Below are 19930 nucleotides of genomic sequence, written 5' to 3'. Positions count from 1 at the left end.
GCCCACTCACGTAAGAGAGCCAGCAGACAGCAGACGCCTTCCCCGCTCAAAGCCACAGGAAGTAGGGTTGAGTAGCTGCCTTCATCTGGAGCTTCATGTCAGCTCGCTGTCAGGAAAATGCCCCAGCTCTCCACCCCAGTGAGAGTTTCTGCTTGACACACCTGCCCAGGGTCTGTGGGCCCCATGTTTGTATCTCAGTGAATGCTTGTGCCCTAGAAGGGCAGGTGCCTGGGGCCTGCTGCCTGGGGCCCTCTCCAGAGCTCCCCTGGGGTTATTGGCCGCCACCCCTGCTCCCTGCTGTGTGTTGACATTCCTCTGCCTGCCTGCTCCTTAAGTGATTCTTTAAACTCTGTGCTGTGGGGACTGGGCAGGTGGGTTGCTGTGGGCCTGAAACTGTGCTGGTGACATCTGTGAGGTAAGGCGGCAGGGGTCTTGGCGCACACACTAGACTAGAGGACCGCAGGCCCTGGTCCCCCGGGGGTAGGTGCATGTGTACTTACATTGCCACCTGAGGCCCAGTGTACCTCAGGGGCTAAGCTTGGTTTGTGTCAGATTCCTTCTCTTAAACTAGACTTTCTCCCGAGAGGATTACCATAGAGAACCATTGGTGCATTAATTTGAATTATTCAGCCAGATCATTTTCCTCCTAAAGAGGCCTGTGAGGCAGCCTGGTGTAGTGCAACAGTGTTCAGATTTTTTTGATCTCAGGAACCTCTTACACTCTTGAAAACTGAACCCCTAAGAGCTTTTTTTGTTTGCCCAATATTTTTATATTAGTATCTATCATATTAGAAGTTAAACTGAGAAAGTAAAAAATTATTCCTTTAAGAATAATAACACAGCAGTTACATATTAGCAGTAACATAGTTAATGAAAAGTAACTACTTGAAAAGTTAACAAGAAGACTAGCATTGTTTGACATTTTTTTGCAAGTTTCTTTGATGTCTTAATGGAAGATCAGCTAGGTTTTCAGGTCTGTTTTTATATTCATTCTGATAACTGATGTGTTGTTTTGGTGACTGTGTCACCACAGATAGAGAATTGGAAAAGGGAAGAGTCTTCTTAATAACTTTTTCAGATAATTCTAGACATTCTGCTTTGATATTATGGCAGATCTTGACAAGTAGTGCCTTCTTGTTTAACTTTATTTTTGGCAGTGCTGGGGTATCAACCCCTAGACCCTCGCACGTGCTAGGCAGTGCTCTGCCACAGAGCTACGTCCTCAGCTCCTTCCTCACCTGTGAAAAGGGATGATTTTCATTACCTTTTTTCCCCAGGCCTTAAGGACTTAGTTTGGGGGCCACAGACAGCATCAGCGCATCTGAGCTGGGGAAGGGGTGTTGGGCTCATCAGGCTCCTGATGAAGCCAGATTCTCGGCCACCGAGCCGGTCCCGGCTGTAGACAACTCATGTGGCATTGCAGCTTCGCAGACAGCTTGAGAGGCATGAAGACGTGCGCTGCAGAAATGTTCTTCCTGGAGGCCCACCGTGTGGGCAGGATGACCTTCCCGATGGCTCTGCCATTGGCACAGTCGGCAGCTTTCTTGTTGCCGTACATCCAGGGGACAGGCTGCATGTGGCTGCAGCCCTTCTGGGTGTGACGATTACTCCTTCATTTATCATCTTGGAAGCAAGGACCGAGAGAGCCAAGTGACACGTTCCTGAGGTTATTGGTATGATGTGGAGTCTGAAGGCACGCACGTGGACTTTTTGAATTTTGTTTCACTGAAGCATACTGGTTTCTGTCACACTTTGAACAAATTATGTCCTCTTGCCGTGGGTCATTTATAAACTACTGATTACCTGGGTTATATAGCCCTTTCAAATGTTGGCGTAGTTCATTGTACTGTACTTTAGAAAAAAAGACATATGCATTACATCCACACTGATCTCATTGGAAGAATATTTTTATGTATTTGTTTTGTGGTGCCCGGGAATCAAACCCAAGACTCATGCACAGTTGGCAAGCCCTCTACATTGACCTGCGTTTCCAGCCAGAAGAGTCTTTCAGCATTTGAAAAACTGTGAAGCTGTTGGTGACATATACAAGTTTTCCAAAATTGCAATTATTGCTAGAAATCCCGCATTTTAGTGTAGACAACAAGCACCACAGATTGGTTTCCTTGAAGTGGCGGGCTTACTTCATTTCCAAGAGAATGTGTGCCAGATGTCGGAGTCTGAGGAACCGGAGTCTGTCTGTCAGTTGTCTGTTCAACTGAGGGTTTTCCATGGGAGGCAGTCAGTCCGGCTCCCAGCCCAGACAGATGCCTGGTGCTTTCTCAGGGCAGCATTTGGATTGGGGGGAGCAGAAGTGCCATTTCATCGTAAAGAGTATTTTAAAATGTGTTTTAAAGGTCTACATTTAGTAAAATTAATACTTCTCCTGCTTGATCAAAGATACGCTTGAGTGAAACTGGCTTTTTAAAAGTCAGGCTAAGGGTGTGTGGTGGCACGGGGACACCAAGGACCACTCACTCCCACAGCCTTCGTCTCAGATGCCGCTGTTGTGCTGGCACCATCAGTGTGTGTGAGTACAGCACAGCAGTGAAGGCACATAACGTCTGGTGTTATTCTGACTGTACTTTTGACTTCATGTTCCACCTGGCCTGGGGCAGGGCCAGACCTTCAGAGTCTGCACATCACACACTGAGAAGCTTCGAAGCTAGAGCCAGCCTGGAACCCTGGCTGTGTTATATAATACAGTAACCATGAGGCTACTTCCGTACCTTCTCAGGTCTTTGTCTTTTCATCTGGAAAAGAGAGACATGAGTTTCTGTGATGGGTTGTGGTGAGGACTGAATGGAAGGACCGTAGAGCCTGTGCCTTCATTAGTAGCTCGAACCTAGCACATGCTAGTAAAGGTTGTTTTCCTCCTTGGGGCGTAATGAAGGTGCTGGGGCTGAGAACAGTGGGCATCGGTGGGGAGATGAGTAGGAAGAGATGGCTCTTCCCTGCAGGGCGTGTCTAGAACCCTGATGAGTTTGAGGCAGATTGCGCTTTGCTATTCTCATTTGCACTGAGAAAGGGGCCAAGGACAAATGGGGCACACAGTTTCCTGGGCCATGTCAGAAACCTAAGTACTGTAGTCTATGTCAGAGCTCTTTTTTTTTTCCTAGACTGAAGAATGCAAGTTTGATTCTGTCCAAGCTGAGACCTCAAAACTCAATTCATTTTACTTTTAAAAATGAATTTTATTCCAAGAGTAATGTGAAGATTGTGTCCAGATTCTGTATAAGGCTGATAATCATAGGAAAGCTCATAGTGCACATGGAATAGAAGGGTTGCTTAGTTTATAGTTTATATTTCCACTGCGGGTAGAGAAAAACTTGGTGGAATTGTGCTCTGAAAAGAGGGTGAGTTTTGACTGGCCAGTGTAGTCATTTGTCCAGAGGTTAGGCATCAGGCCCAGTGTGTAATGATGTTCTGGGTCCATCTACAGGAAAACTTTCCGTAGCTTGGTGATCCTAGACAAAGAGTTTATTGCACTCTGAGTCCATCACCACCAGCAAGGCCTCTTCTCTTGGAGTGACTTTGCTTTTATGCCTGCAAGAATAAGATTTGGAGCAGAGTGTCCTTGTATTTTGCAGTGACCTTTTGTTTCTTCTGTTGATGGTCTTACTATTTGGATTTTGAGTACCTAGATAGAACATTCTTGTTTTACTAGATAGACTTGGTGTCATACATAAACAAGCCTTACAAGTTAATGTAAGGGTTGCTTTCCAACATTTATTGAATTTTGTTCTACAGTTGTTAGTGGGCCTCTTGTAGCTCTGAGCACTCATGTGGGCATTGTGGCAGATCTGCCTGGTGGACTAGATGCACTGATGCATTTCAAACCAGTACATTGTCAGACTTTTATGGACTTTCTCTATCTCCAAGGTTGAAGAGTTCTTTCCTCCAAGATGGATGGAGAAAAATGAATGTTTCCATTCCCTGCCATGCATAGCTCCATAAGTTCTGCCCTGGGACTTCGGTGCACATCACAAATCCAGATCCTGTTAGAGTGACTGGTGTGTCAGTTACTTTTCTCTCATTGCTGAGATAAAATACTGGATGCCCAAAATTATGAAGGAAAGATTGGTTTAGCTCACAGTTCATGGAAGTTTCAGTCCATAATCTGCTGGGTCTAAGGCAGGGTGGCTCATGGCAGAGGGCAACAGTTCATGGCAGTGGAAAGCAGCAAAACAAGAAGAGCAAAAAGGGAGGAGCCCAGAGGGAAGACCCTTTGTGTCTGCTACAGTGTATGTAGACCAACAATCACACCCATAATCCCAGCACTGGGATATGAAACATTCACAAACTCTAGAAGCCTGCCCCCATGACTCCAGGAAGCTTTGAGGGGGCGTCCAGACACGAACCGTAACAACTGGTGAAGTGGAAAGGCTGCTTGGCTGTACTTGGTCATGAGGTTCTGACTTCCTCCCTGTCTTACTGCTTCCTAACATTGTGACCTGGAGTGAGCTGTTCTGCTTTGTGGAGTCCCAGACTCTCTATGCATAGCCTGAGGCTAAAGACACCATTTCCCTTTATCTGCTTTAGGAATGGTTGGTTGTGAGGCTTTAGAGGAAATACCTGGGAAACCCGAAGAGGGGATTTCAGTTCGTACCACTGATTGCCTGGTACCCAGTAGGAAAGGTCAAGGAACCCATGCAGGAAGAAAAGCCTGACAGTGTCAGAGGACACCATTGGTAATTTGTGGTGATTCGAGAATGTGATCTCTCCACACAGATTGACTGGGATTGAGTTTGTGCTCCTCAGTGGTGTGACCTTAGGCATGTTGTTAACTTCTTTGTGCCTGTTGTAGTCAGGGGTTGTGAGGAGAACAATTACAATCAGGACACAGAATTTATAATATGATCACTCAGAGTTAAACACAAAAAAGTGCAGGAAGTCTGTCCATAACGCTAAAGACCCAGAATATTCAGCCAAGAGCCTGGATCCCACAGCAGTGTCCTGCATGAGTCCAGATTCAAGGCCTAGAGCCCATGACAAGGCCTCCCACGGGTCCAACTGGAGGTCTAGAGCCCATGAGAAGGACATACACCAGTCTGTTTTATGGATCTGCGCTGGGAAGGCCCAAAGGTCAGCAGTGGAAGCTAGAAAGTCTGTGTCAGCGGGGTGAAGGAGCTGTGCCAGTAGATTGGGGGTTCTATGCTGAGCCAAGAAGTCACACTCAAAATGAGGATTAGGTCTGCCCTAAAAAGTACCTCAGCAACATGGAGGTCCCAAGCTCCCCTGATGATAACAGTTAAGTACATGCCAGGAAGCCAGTGTGACGAGCTTCTCCTGGAGAGTACACAGCACACATCTTCCCCTCCGGAACCAGGAAGCGATGCTCGATGTAAGGAGCAGAGCTCCCCCAAAGAGAACCACAGCCAACCTCACCGACAAGGTCCCAAGCTTCTCTGATGATAATAGCCAAACTCATTGGGGAAGCTAGCCATGACAGGCTCCTCCAAGAGAACCAACAGCTCAAAATAGCAATACTTAGGAAAATCCACAACACCTCACTCTTCTCCGAGTCTCTATGCTGGCAGCTTTCCCCAGGTGGGCCATCCACACGAAGCACCATGCTGATTTAATTCAGCTGGTGTTAAGTTGACCACCAGTTTTTAATCAGCAACAGTGCTTTAATTTATTTTTCTGAAATACAGACTTCAAAGTGACACCTCACCTCCCCACATCCATGCATCCAGTAGTACCAAACTTTTGAGGATTAACTGAGAAAATAATAGACCGAAGGAACAGCCCAAGCCAGGTGTGGTGGCACACACTTGTAATCCCATCACTGAGAGAAGCAGAAGCAGAATTGCTTCTCTCAGTGCTGGGATCACCCGGGCAGGTTAGTGAGATCCTGTTCCAAAATAGAAAACAAAAGGGCTGGAAATGCAGCACAGTGGTCGAGCACCACTGGGTTCAGTCCCCACGGTGAGGGGAGTACAAAAACTAGGCCCCAGTTTCTGGCGCGTGGAAACACTCCGTCCATGTTAGTTCCTGTGGTCAGGGCTGCAGGAGTCTCTCCCTGCACGTGAAGTTATGTTCAGGGAAACTAACTGGATGTATGGTTTAACCAGAGTCTTGTAACACATGCCACGTTAAAGCAGCCATTGTTTAGCGGGGTAATTCCTGGTCTACCCAAGGAAGCCCTTTGGTGAGTGGAGGCAATTCATCCCAGGATCTTAAGATTCCGGTAGCATATTAGGAAGAAAGGGGAGTGTTGTGGGGCTGATAATGTATTTTTTTCTATTCTGTGCATCTCCTGTTTGTGTATATTCTCTAGCATTCTATTCTATCAGCATAGTTGTATTTCAAGTATTACCTTGATTAGCTGTGTGGGAAATGAGGTAGAGGGAAGCTGAAACAGTTCTTTAAGTGTCTTGTGCTGCTGTTTTTATTTCCTGAAAAATCATTGAAAGCTGTGTTTTCTTGAGCACAACAGGTATATGGTATCCCACCCAGCTTGCCTACTCTGCAAGGCGCATGTGTGTGGTTGGTCTGCAGGCGCGCGAGGCCAGGGAGGTAGAGCCAGGAAACCTGAGTCCTGGGCCTCCGCCCTTCTTCTGCCTCTGCCGCGACTTGCTTTCTGGCCTTGGGCAAGTCCTTTTACCTTTGCGACCTTACTCTGGTGGTCTGCAAAGTCTTAGTTTCTTCACAAGGCACACGTGTGTGTGCTCACACACACACACACACTTAACCTCACAGCTTAAGTATTAGTGTGACAAATGGTACTGATAACCAAGTTCTGACCCTCCTAATGAAATATTTTCTTTCTCAGTGATGTTACAGCCTTTCGATTATGATCCCAATGAGAAAAGTAAACACAAGTTTATGGTTCAGTCTATGTTTGCTCCAGCTGACACTTCTGATATGGAAGCAGTAGTAAGTACTGAATGCTTTTTTTTTTTCAGTAATAGTTACAGAAAACAGGTACAGAATTGTGGGTGCATGCATTTCAAAATTGTTTACAGGGGAATGGTGTTTTCTAGGTTTATATTTGATGATCTTCATGGGTTTTCTAAACTTTGATGAATAATTTTAACATTTTACAGAGTTTCCTAGTACTATTTTTTTTCTGACTTATGTGAATTTAATTTGCTTTACTAGTTTCTGACCCTGATGGATTGTGTCCTGAGTGACTGCAGACTGTTCCCTTTCTTCCCCCCACCTGTTCCCCAAAAATGAGAACTTGCCATTGTTGAGAATGTTTCTTGCTTCCTGATCGCCCCACCAAACCCAGAAGGACGTGAGAGTCCTTTGCAGTGTGTACTTCCTTTACCCTTTTTGGCTTGGTTCTGCTAAGCATGGTTCTTTGTTTTTTATTTGGTGCTGAGGTCCTCGTGCGTGCTAGGAAAGTACTCCATTGCTGGACTACAGTTCCCGCCCAATTCTTCTTCATTGTTTTTAAGCCTAATTCCTTCCCTGCATAAATATATGTTTAACTATTCCTCCAGTTTGGTAAAATTAGGATGACTTCATTTGTGGAAGTTAAATAAGCAATCTTACTGATATTTCTGGTAAACAGAGAGTTTATAATGGAAATTCTCCCCAAAGTAAGCTTTTGAATGACACAGACATTCTGGTGCTGTGTGAACCACAGTCTGCAACCTTGCAAAACAATGGCGGCACCAGGGACAAGCTACTGGTCGCTGCAGCCTAAGAAAAGAGGGCAGGGTTGGCGCCTTTCCCCTGCTCTGTGCCCAGTTTAGCCAGCCACGTTACCTTACACTGTACTGTTGTTCTCCTCTTTTCACTTTTTATTTTAAGAGCTGTTTCATGCAGAACGCATCTTCCTGCCCCAGTGTCTCTGCTCAGCTTTTTCTGTTTGTCTTAGGAAAACATAACTGACCATCTTATTGAGGTTTAACTTGAAGACAGAAAATGAAGGGCAAGGTTGGTGTTTTTTAGATTGAGAGAAATCAGTAAGAACTGGTTGGCTTTTCCGTAAGAATAATCATGGAGGCATTCATTCCTGTCTATTTCCTGGAACATGCTGTGTTGCCTAACGTTAATTTATTTGACCAAATAAACACAGGTACAAAATAGGTAACGTCTGAGAATGTTGTTTCTGGCTTTCAATGCAAGACACACTGAAAAGTGCGAGAGCTGGGTCATCCTGATTTTGAAGCTGTGTTCTGCCTTTTGCTGACATTGTGGCCTTGAGCAAGTTTGGTTACCTGTATAATGAAGATAAAAATCCAGCTCACATAACTGAGAATTAATGTTGTGTTTGTAAATGCCTGGCCCAGTGTCTCTATTTGTTTTTCTGAGTGTCATTGAATGATCATTTCAGTTTCTATTGTGATGATTTTTATAACAGTTAAAATTCTTTTTGTACAAAAATATATTGTAGGAAAATTTAGAAATACACAATTGAACAAAAGCTAAAACAATAGTGAGCTGTAATTCTTTCATCCTAGACCTAATCAGTGTTGAGAGCCTCGCACTTTATTTCTTTTTATTTTGGTATACAGAAAGCAGAAAACACAGTGCAGTAACCACTCACCTTAACTAGGCTTGCCGCTTATTAACACTTCGCCACCTTTGTTTCATTGCTATCATAAACCTTTCTTTTCTGCAGAGCCATTTAAATGCAAAATGCAGAATTCATGACACGTCACTCCCCTAAGTACTTAAGAATAAGAACAGTCTCTTACAGAGCCATACTGCCACTAGCATAATCAAGAAAATGAACTTTAATTCAGTATTATTATCTAATAGAAAAATCCGTGGTGAGCAATTTTCAGTTTCTCAAAAAATGGCCTTTAGTTGTTGTTATTCTAGTAGAGGACCCCTACCCTTTTTGTTTTTCATGACTTTGAAGCTTCTAGAGCATACGCTAGTTTACTTGTAGAAAGTCTAATATTCTGGATTCATCTGTTATTTCTTCATGGTTGAAGTGAAATTTTTTTTTTTTTTTTGGCAAGAACATGCTCTGGTTGGCATCACAGATGTATCACATTGGAAGGCATTTCATGCCCAGGGATGGCCCTTTGTTGGTGATGCTGTTTGATCTTTTGTCTCAGGTGGTCACTAGCTATCTCTTAGTGACACTGCATACCTGTTACCACTGTGGCTAATAGGGGCTTTGTGATAGTCATCTCATGCCCTGAGACCGTGTAAATAGCCTGTTTACCAGCAGTCTGTCTTGGGTTGGCCTTAGCATCTGGTGATGTCCCTGGGCTGGTCCTCTGTTGATGCACAGGCACAGGCACAGGCGCATAGGTCCTGAACGTGTGCACAGAGGAACGGGTTTTGGTGTAGTTTGTAATTTCTTAATATTCTGCACCCCTTCCTGTGAAAATTGAACGTGCTTCGGTGTCATTTGAATGACAGCATGCTAGTCTGTTAGCTAGATCTGCCTTTATGTGTGGCACTCCCCTGGAGTCAGACACAGTTTTTTCCTGGTTTGTGTTTGTTGTTTCATTGTTGCTCTGGCTCCCTCCTCCTGCCTGGTTTTGGGGAGGCTGTGGAGAGGTAGACTGCTTTGTATTGTGACTTGCTCAGCTGGTCTGTAGTTCTCAGAATACCGGGTCCTCCACTCCTGCCCTGCGGAGAGGAGGGTAAATCAGGAGAGCAGGTGCCTCACTGGCAGACTGAAGGGAGTGGATGTGGCTCCAGGGACAGCGGTCAGCCCTGATGCAGCCACTGAGGTAAGGAGTGGCTTGCTGGTTGATATGCTCCTTTGGTAGTTGGCAAGATGGTGCCTTCTGAAACTTTCTCAGGAGGATGTGTCCTCAAAGGAAATTCCATTTTCTGAAGGAGAGCCAGTTACCTCTGGTATTCTAGGCAGTATGTGAAAGGTCCCACTTGGTCCAGTGACCTTCACTGTTGCTAGCATCCCACAGATCAGTCATGTGAGGAGCATGCACAGACTGTGAGAAGCCAGGCAGCAAGGCGTGTGGTTGTGAAGTGTGATAAATATTCAGGAAAGCTCATGTATTTAATCACGTCATGTTACAAATATTGAAATCTCAGCAGACTTAAGTTCTTTATTTGATATACATCAGGGCCTTCTCATTAAGACTATTTTTCTGAAATTGTCAGTTATAGTTGGAAAATTATTCTTCCAGCAGCTTTATAATATCCTGATTATTAAATTTAAATTGTTTTAGTGGAAGGAGGCAAAACCGGAAGACCTTATGGATTCAAAACTTAGATGTGTGTTTGAATTGCCAGCAGAAAATGATAAACCAGTAAGTATGTTTATCGTTAACAGTAATTGAATGTTGCAAGCTGATGCTTATTTGCATACCATCTCCTGCAAAACCAAGATGTAAGTTGGCAAATTATTTTTCTTCCTCTAATGTATGAAGAAAAAAATCAGCTGAAGTCAACAAGTAAGTGGCTTTATGAAATCAGCCCTTGAAAGTTTTGTAGAAAGACAACTAATTGGAACAGTTTTCCCCTTGAAAAGTGCAGCCGTTGGCTGCTGAGATGTCATGAGTCCCAAAGCGCTGCTCTAAGCTGACAGAATCACGGGTCCCAGTGGGTGAGACCAAAGTGGGGACTCATTTGCCTCTGCCTGCTGGACAGGAATAAGCTTATGGGCCACGTTACAGAGCGCTGCTGTCAGCCCTCTCACTCAGCGCCACCTCTCCTGTCTCCTTTTTCCTTGCCTGTCCCTTCAGTCAGAGCAACCTTTAGGTGAGGATTTTTTTTTTAACTTTTTATTGGTACCGGGGATCGAACTCACGACCGCCTGCTTGCAAGGCAGGTGCTTATGCCGCTGAGCTAAATCCCCAGCCCTTATGTGAGGATTTTTAAACCTCAGCACTGTCAGTGTTTTGAAGTCGCCAGCCCCTTAATTCTCAAATTTCAAATTTCTGAAATTGGAAGGTGACCTGTAGGGAGGCCATTGTTTTTTGTTGTTGTTGTTTTTTGGTCCTGGGGCTCAAACCCACAACCCTACACTTGCCAGGCAGATGCTTGTGCCACTGAGCTAAACTCCCGGCCCTTAGCCCATCCTATCATTGTTTTGGGTCGGCTCATTCTTCGTGCTGGGGCCCTCCTGTGCACTGCAGCCTTGCCCTCTGTCATTAGACACCAGAAGCACCTCGGGGTGTGACAACCAGGAAGGCCTCTAGACATGGCTGCATGTGCCCTGCGGCAGAGGGGTGCCTTCTCCCAATGAAAGCACAGGCCAGCTGGCCTTTGCCTGGGCTGAGACCATTGAAGAGAAGAACTAAATTTGAAATGCTCATCTGGACCTCTCTTCCATCTAATCAAGAAGATTATAATTATATTTAAAACAAGGAATTAAAAACCCATGAAGAGTCCAAAACTGTCCTGGCCCTTGGTAGCTGGAGTTGGAAAAGGCAGTGATCTCAAGCACTCCGGTACCCTAATCCAGAGGAGTCTGTAGGGATGCTGTTGATTGGTTAGAACCATGGCGTATTTGCTTCTTCTAGCTGGTCACCGTAATGGTCTTCTTTCTGGGAATGCACAGTTGCATCTCTCCACCCCAACTTCCCAAGGTATACTTTGCCATGGGAAAGTCAGTTGGAAGTGGAAGTCCTGAGTCGCAGGCCTGGCTCTGTGATAGGTGGACTTGGCAGCCTGGGGCCTTGCCTTCCGGCCGTTTCCTCCGGGAAGAGAAGGGAAGAGAAGGGAAGGAAAGGGTAGAGCTAGCCGTCTAATTCCCCAGGCTGAAGGCTCCTCCTCATCATCCAGCCTCACATAAGTTCCCCAGCACCTAGGCTTCCTCTCCGCACTTCTCCAGTCTCTGCGGGGTGCCGGGCAGGACGTGGCTTCCCTCCCCAGACTGGAGCGCAGCCCTGCTTTCCAGTTTAGGCTGGTGAGAGGAGTCAGCCCTGTGCGGCTCTCCCTGGCCACCCAGCCCGAGCTCCACGGTGGCAGGAATTCCCCTGCTGAGGCTTCTCCTGAGCCTTACACTATGCTAATCTTTACAAGGCAGGAATTTGATAGTGCAATATGCATAACCTTTTTCTTTCTTTGAAGTATTAGTCTCAGCCCAAATTTATTATTTGCCCTTACTCATAATTTCTAGGGCCCAGTTACTTTATTTAGATTATTAGATGCTAGATAAAGTGATCCATTTTTAGAATAAATGTGACATTTTATGGTATGGTTGTTACCTTGTATGGTATTTACTGAGAAATACTTTGCATTGAAGATTCTTTTTTTACATAGTCGATGATACTTGGACTTTCATTTATTTCTGAACAGCATGATGTAGAAATAAATAAAATTATATCTACAACTGCATCAAAGACAGAAGCACCGTCAGTGTCTAAGTCCCTGACCTCATCTCTGGACGACACTGAAGTGAAGAAGGTGATGGAGGAATGCAAGCGGCTGCAAGGGGAGGTGCAGAGGCTCCGGGAGGAGAACAGGCAGTTCAAGGTGACCCGTCTGTTCTGTCTGCCGCATGGCTGTTCTCACGGGGGTCTTCCGAGGGAGCACTGGTGGACATCTGAATTTGGAGGGTTTTTTTGGTTTTGCTTTACTTTTCCTTCCCAAGGATAAATTTCTGTAATTTTCTTCAGGTTCTCAGAGGAGTTCTTGACTCCCTCAAAAGTGAGAACCACTGATGCTTGGGCAGAAATTTCACAGCTGTTGAAACTTGTCTTTTTAAAAATAGGGGGAAAAACCCCAAAATGGGAGCACTTACATCTCCATTAGTGTGACGTGAGAAAACAGCAGTGGTGGTTCTGTGCATGCATTCCCAGCCCCACTCCCTGGAGCCCCAGTCCCCCTCCCTGGAGCAGGCATCACTAAGAGGCTGACGACTGGCCCGTGCTCAGGCCTGGCACCGCGTAGTTCCCGGTGGTGAAGACCAAGTAGGCCTGGGCGGCGGTGCTCTTGGAACCGCCCCCACGGTAGTGGGACTGGGAAGGCACCCTGGCCTGGGAAGACAGGGAAGCCGAGTGTGGGCAGAAGCCTGCGTGTCTCTCTAGTTCGGGAGGAGGAGCTGGCCCGGGGGGTAGTGAAGGCAGCAGGTGATGCTTCTTGAGCTTGGAGACCTGTGGTGATGTAGATGGTTCGTAAGTGTAAACTGGCTTGCAGACTGTAGCAGTTACAGCAGACACAGACTGAAGACCTAAGGCGTGGTGCCACTGTGCCGTGCAAGTGAGCAGCCGAGTCCCAGCGAGGGAAGGGCCCGCTGGAGGCAGCCGAGGAGCCCCACCACCAGCGGAGGCCCCCCTCTGCTCTCCTCTGGCCTGCTCGGTACTGCCGCACCGCCGCAGCACGCTAGGCTAAGCAGGGCACTCCCGGGCCCCCACGCTCTTCAGAGGTGCAGCCGGGTTCTCCGTGTCCCCAGCCGCATGCAGCCCCGTGGATGGGGCTGCAGGGAGATGGAGAGACAGAAAAGATTACAATCCATGTGAAAAGGGTCCTACAGAGGACAGGTGTGAGGCAGGCCCACTCTGCTCATCCCCTGTGGACGCCAGGAGCACCCAGGCACTTGATGTCTGTGAAAGAAGCAGAGGCAAGCTCAGAAAGTGCCGCCGGAGCGTGAGACCCAAGGCGGGGAAGCTGGCTCACTCCCCGGGAGGGGCCTGGCTGCAGGCGGGCGCTGGGCAGATCAGAAGGACCGGACCTCCGCCTGGCCCTGCAAGTGCTGTGTGGTGCGGGGTTGGGGGAGTCAGGGACCTGCACAGCATTGGGGCAGTGCAAGGCGACCAGGCAGCAGGCGGAGGCAGAGGACCTCCCGGTCCTGCGCTCGCTCATGGGCGGAGAGGGTCGGGGACTGTGTAAGTAGGGAGAAAGCTGGGCGGCGGCGCGGGGCTCCTTGGATGGGGTGCACCTGGTAAGTGGGAACTCTCCGAAGTGAGTGAACGAAGGTCAGTCACAGTGAATGGCACCCAACAGGTGACTTAGCAAGTACCAATCCCGTTACAGGGCTACATCCGGAGCCTCGGGCCCCGCATGGGCTTGTGCTGTGTGCTTCGGAAGGGCCTGCCGGGTTTGGTGAGCAGAGCCTGTTGGTCTGAGTGGCCTGGCCTGGGGCTGGCTCAGGGGGTGACAGGCTCTGGCCAGAGAAGCGGAATGGCTGGGGATTCGCGAACCAGCTGCGCCTCCGGAGAGCCGGGGCCCGGCAGCGCCCTGCTAGCCGAGCGTGCTGCGGCGGTGCAGCCTCCAGCAGGCCCTTCCCTCGCCGGGGCTCGGCCGCTCACTTGCACGGCACAGTGGCACCATGTTGTCTTCCTGAGCCTTATTTCTGAAATCTGCATTTGCTCCGCAGGAGGAAGATGGACTTCGGATGAGGAAGACGGCGCAGAGCCACGGCCCCATCGCGGCGCTCGCTGCCGCGGGGAAGGAGGAGGGCCTCAGCACCCGGCTACTGGCCCTGGTGGTTTTGTTCTTTATTGTTGGTGTCATTATAGGGAAGATTGCCTTGTAAAGGCAGCATGCAAAGGATGGCAAATTGGATTGAGGGATCCACTGTATCATGGGATTTAAATTTATCATAACCATGTGTAAAAAGAAATTAACGTATGATGACATCTCACAGGTCTTGCCTTTAAATTCACCCCTCCCTGCGCGCGCCCACACACACACATGTACACACAAATATAATATAACAATCTTTTAGAAAGTTAAAAATGTATAGTAAGTGATTGAGGGGAAATGAATGATCTCTGTTAATGACAAGGGAATCCGTGATTGAGGCCACGGGGCGGACTGTAACTCGTTGGAAACTGCTAGGCCTTGGTCCGTGCTGCTGGATACCTCTTAGCACAGGACACTTCCTCGCCTGCGGGAGCCGGAGCACAGTGCAGTGGGAGGTGCGGCTGTGTCCGCAGCTCCCCCTCGCGGCCCACTCCCAGCCAGACCGCTTTTCCACGTCTCCAGCCCTGTCCAAGCCCTCGGCTCCCTGGGACTGGTGAAGAGCCGCAGAAGCGAGAGCATGCAGCAGGTGCCTGTCCGGAGCCCAGCCCGCGTACCCCGCGCTGTGGAACTCAAGAGTCCGTGCTTTGTTCTCTTGAAGGGACCAAGCCAAATGGCCTGTTGGTTCATGTAATGAGACTGAACTGCGGTGTGAGATGTTTAATGCATATTTAACTTATTTAATGTATTTCATCTCATGTTTCTGTCACGAGAGTGCTGTGAGTGCTGCGGCCTACGGTCCCGTGCTGTGGGGCCCCAGCGGGTGGGCTGGCGCTCTCCCTCTGGAGGCTCCGGGTGCCGGGGGTGGTCACCCACCTGCCAGTGTTCCTGGTGGCAGTGGGAGCCGTCTAGAGTGGGAAATTGTTCGCAGTGACAGTCAACTCTGAGTCACCTGTTTGAGTGGAGAAGAGCAGCCGGTCTTGTAGTTTGTCGAGCACCTTGCAGCCACCACTCGTGGTTCCTTCCCGGGCCCAGGCCTGTCCTGACTGCCTGCTGGAGCTGGGGGAGTCAGGGCAGCTGAGTTGGGCTGCAGAGCGAGGGTGCCAGCAGACGGGGTGGGGCGGGGCGGGAGGGCCCCTCAGCTAATCCATCTAGTGGTAATGGAGAGTCTGACTGTGAATTAATTTTATGCCATAAAAGACCAATCCAATTCTGTTCAACTATGTAGCATCTTAAAAAGAAAAAATAAAATGCCAAAATTAAGAATTCTTTTGTCATTTTGTCACATTTGCTGTATGGGGAAATTAATTTATCATTATCGTTTTGCCATTGGAAAGCTGATTTTAAAATGAGCTCCGCCAGCAAGAAATATGTTTAATGATTTAACTACACACACACACACACACACACACACATACATGTATCTGTGAATATATTTTTTTGGTTGGCTTTAAATGACAGCATGAGAAATGAAGCTGCTGAAACCCCGAATCTGTTGCCTTCCCCCCCCTGCCCTCCCTGCTTCAGTAAAGTGCATCCTGCTGAGGTCAGGGAGCCATGCCAGAGCCTGCGGTAAATGGGTGCAGGCGTGCCCTCCGCGTGTGCGTGTGTGCATGTGTGTGTGTTTTAGAGAACAAGCTCAGCAGAAGGAAGAGCATTCTGAGAAGTCACACACCTCTGGCCTGGCTGTCTGTGGGCTGGCCTAGGACCTGGAGCTGGAGACTGGGAGGCTGTGCTGGTCTGGTCAGTGCCGCCACTGGAAGCCCCGGGGAACTGAAGGAAGTGTCAAGCAGGTCTGCTCTGCATCAAGCTCCTATTGCTTGGATAGGGCTGAGCAAATAAGTGGGGCGGCCACCGCCCTGTGTGTTAGACTCCAGGGTCTTTCCATGTGACTCCCGGGACTTAGGGAATGACAGGAGGTGAGCTGGGAGGCACCTTTTGTCATCTGCCCTTCTCTATGTGGACTGAGGTTTGCTAGTGGAAGGTGCGGTAGCACTTTAGCCCTCCCGTGGCTTTCCGCCCCTGGTGGCTGTGAGAGAAGAGTGTCTCCAAGGCCCTCCTCCCACAGGGACAGGGGTGCAGGTCTGCAGCCTTAACAGACAGGGCACGTTGCGGTAACACGCCGCTCCTGAGTTCAGCCAGCTGGTGGGATAAAAGTGCCTAGGAGTGCTGACTGGGTCTTGGGATGCGCTTTAATGTTAGGTGGACCTGGCAGAAAAGGTGCTGTGGTGCGCAGAAGATACAGAGTGTGGTTGGAGCAAAACTTGTAACAACAAAAAGCTCTAAATGTAAAGTAGTCAGAAACAAAGCATGGTCATCTGTCTTTTAACTGATCTTGCTCTGCAGTCTTTCGCTTGTAGAGATTAGAACTTGCTGATCACGTGTTAGTTGTTGGTTTGTGCTGCTTCTTGGTGTGATTTTTTTGAGGCAGAGTCTTGCTGTGTAGTTCAGGCTAACTTTAAGCTCATTATGTAGCCCAGGCTGTCCTTGGACTTGCGGCCATCCTCCTGCCTCAGTCTTCTGAGGGCTGCAATTACAGGGGTGCGTGACCGTGCCCAGCTTATGCTGCTGCTTGACTGTTGGAAGAAAGAAACTCCAGAGGGTGAGAAGCAGGGTGGTGTTGGGAACGTGGGTTATTCCAAGTCCCCTTGGTCGACAGAAAATGTGCCAGCAAGGAGGAAGTGTGTGGAGCAGGTGCTGCTCTCTTTCAGGGGCCGGGCAAGGCCGAGAGAGTTTTCTGGAACGATCTAAGCAGGAAACCAGAGAGGCAGAGCGGAAGTAAATGTGGGGTGCTCTCTTCTGCCCAGAGAGGGCAAGCGTAGGGTAAGTGGGAAAGCTCAAGGCTGGCACCCAGGCAGGTGCTGGCCAGGAAGCGGCCCTGGGAAGCAGCCCTTGGTCACTGGTCCCACAGCACCTCTGTCGGGCGCCTTGGACTCCGAAATACCAGCCAATGTGCTCACAGAGCAGGTGGAAGCAATAACAGAGCTTTGTAAATTTTTATTGATTGAATTTTTAAATTGATCATTTAAACTCTTGGCCTGATACAAAGTGCCTATTAAAGACGCAGGCTGCGTTACTTGTAGGTGTAAGGACCAGGCTTCAGTTTCCTTCTCCTCGTAGTTTGCATGTTTTTCCTCCCTAGTCTTTTAAACTGCTGGCACTAGCAGTAATAAATATTGATAAAATCAAAATTGATTTTTACCACTGGGCAGTTTATGCCTAGAGAGACGGCTTATACCTACATAACACACAAGGGGGGAAAATGAAGAACCTCCAGTGATCCATGAAAACCTAAACGCTTTCAAACAAATCCTAGGAGCAGAATTGCTATCGAGAGATATCAGTGCCCAGCTTGCAGGCTGTGTCGAGTCAGATACAGCTGGATGTAGTGAGCGCTCAGAGCTAAATAGCCCTTCAAATTAATATGAAAACAAGCTGTGTGTGTGTGTGTGTGTGTGTGTGTGTAGCATATGCACCATATGTAAGTAGCTTGACAGTTTCCAAATGGGGCCTATATTTTTGCACACAAATCTGTATTTGCAAACTCAGAATCCATGCCAAAATCCAGTACCATTTGTCATTTTCAGCTCTTTCTCAAAAGAACTGGCCCATGTACAAATTTCTGGGGATGGTTTATGAAAACCTTGGTTTAAAAGAAGAAAAGGATAATCAAGACGGGGGCCTGGGCCCCACTTCACCTTACATCTCGCCTTTCCACTCCCAGCTCCGGGGTGGAGGCCAGTGCTCCCCTGCGGGTGCGGCCACCCTGCCTGCTACTGGGCCTGTCTGACTTGGGTGGGGAATGAAGTAACGCTGGAATTACCTGCGAGGTACTTCTCAGAGGAAAATTATTTTAATCAGGCTTTGGAGTCATATTTGCTGTTGCTGAGAATGAATGCTTTCCAAGGTGAGCAGAAATGGAGTTGTGTGTAGAGTCCCTGGAGGGTGCGGATGGATGCCTGCAGTTCCCGGGCACACGAGTCCCAGGAGACCAGCCATCACTCTTTGGGAGCACACGGTGCAGAGTTGAGGTCACGTGGCCCCATGAAGTGGCTTCCTCGGGGTTCTTTGCCCTGATTGGGTTTGGAGTAGGCTTCTTCCCTGCTCAAAAGGAGCTGCCCTGATAAGAATAACCTTCGCCAGGAAGTTGGCTGTGTCAGGGCCGCCGCCATCTGTAGGGCATCTTTAGTGCATGTAGACGTGGAGCTCAGCCCTGCAAAGCCGTGCCCCCGGGGAGGGTCCCTGCCCTGGGTGAGGAGAGGAAGCTCCCGCAGGGTGAGTTAGGCCTGTTGAGAACGCCTTAGAGCCTCTGGGTTCGAACCTAATCCACCTCTGAAGGTCTGCAGGCTCAGACATGCCTCAGCTCGCTGGAGAATGAGCTGCCCTGGTCGCTGCCCGCCTGTGCAGCTTTCTGGTGTGTGCTTCCACACCTGGCCTGGTTATTTCCAAGCCGAAGCTCAGAAAATTAAGACTGCAGTTCAGATGCCCCCTCATTTTTCTTTTGGAAGCTGAACTCACTTCAGACAGTGGGGAAATAGGTCTTTTCATTTTCTGGCTGCCTCAACATCTCTGCCTGATGTTCCTGGGGAATGAATTTGGGGACTTTAGAAAGAAAATCACCAGACTGGCTCTGTGAGGTGATGATGGGAATGCTTTATGCATAACTCGTAAATTAAATGTGAATGAGAGCAGTTCATTAAAACTGGCATTACAGAAATGACCTGCTGAGGTTTGAAGACAGGCAAGCGGTTGGTGTCTCGGTCCTCTTCCTGCATTAGCGCTTCATTTCTCCAGGAAATCATCAAAGGGAGCCAGAGATGGAAGACCATGATAAAAAGCATCTGCCGAGAGGCAAGCTTGGGAGGCTCGAGAGCGGCTCTGTAACAGGACCACGGCTCTCCTGCTCCACGCTTTGCATGCTAAGCACACAAGGGTCAGCTAAGAAAGTTACTTGGGGTGCACAAAGGTCACCCAGACCTGGGGGGCTTGTGGCCATGTATACGACACTTAAAAGTAGAGGTTTCATGTTCGCTATTTCCCATCACAGAGGTATTTTGAAAAACGTGAGAGAGCACACATAAACAGCATTGTATTAGAGCTACCAGCGAAACCATGGCGGTAGATGAGAAGTCTCAAATACAATTATTTTAGATTTTTTTCCTTAATGAAATTAATTCATTAGAAAATGTCTGCATCAAATCTGTAGAAAGGAAGAAAAAGCTAGCAACAAAAGTACAGCTATTATCCAACTTGCCATAAATATTTGCAATTATGATACCTTGGAATGGTGCCATGGTATGGATTGCTCTGATTAAAAGATGCCAGTTGAATAAAGCCGTGCTGTGGGAGCATCATTCGCTGCAGCTAGATAAATGCTGATGTTTATTTTTACACCAGGAAACATTGATCCTGTAACAATGCCCTATTACAGTTGCTTTATTACACCACAGGGCTGATGTGGATTTAATCATTTGGCTAATGGGTGTGGGTGTGGGGTGCTGCTCACTCTGGTCCTGTGCTCCTGCTTGCATTCTGATAAGCCTCAGGAGCTCAGCCTGGCTTCCGCGGGCGGAGGGATCCTCTCCCTGAAACCCTAAGCCACGTTGCTGGGCTGAAATGAAATGGGTTCCTGGTACGT

The 19930-nt window shown here is 48.2% G+C and overlaps 1 protein-coding gene across 1 annotated transcript in view; it reads left to right on the top strand.

Annotated features, from left to right (window-relative positions):
• The window catches only part of Vapb (VAMP associated protein B and C), a 57558-nt gene extending 42000 nt beyond the window's left edge, over positions 1–15558 (top strand). The window contains exons 3-6 of the mRNA XM_063248115.1: positions 6776–6879; positions 10113–10193; positions 12187–12363; positions 14207–15558. Coding sequence (XP_063104185.1) covers positions 6776–6879; positions 10113–10193; positions 12187–12363; positions 14207–14365 — 521 coding nt within the window. The 3' untranslated portion in view covers positions 14366–15558. The remainder of the gene's footprint in view (positions 1–6775; positions 6880–10112; positions 10194–12186; positions 12364–14206) is intronic.
• The last annotated feature ends 4372 nt before the right edge of the window (positions 15559–19930 follow it).

The sequence above is a fragment of the Cavia porcellus genome, unplaced genomic scaffold (assembly GCF_034190915.1).
Source record: "Cavia porcellus strain 051 isolate PalLab524CR breed Dunkin Hartley unplaced genomic scaffold, mCavPor4.1 scaffold_5, whole genome shotgun sequence".
NCBI lineage: Eukaryota > Metazoa > Chordata > Mammalia > Rodentia > Caviidae > Cavia > Cavia porcellus.
The sequence above is the reverse complement of the archived record's forward strand: the minus strand, read 5'-3'. Positions and strand labels throughout refer to the sequence as shown.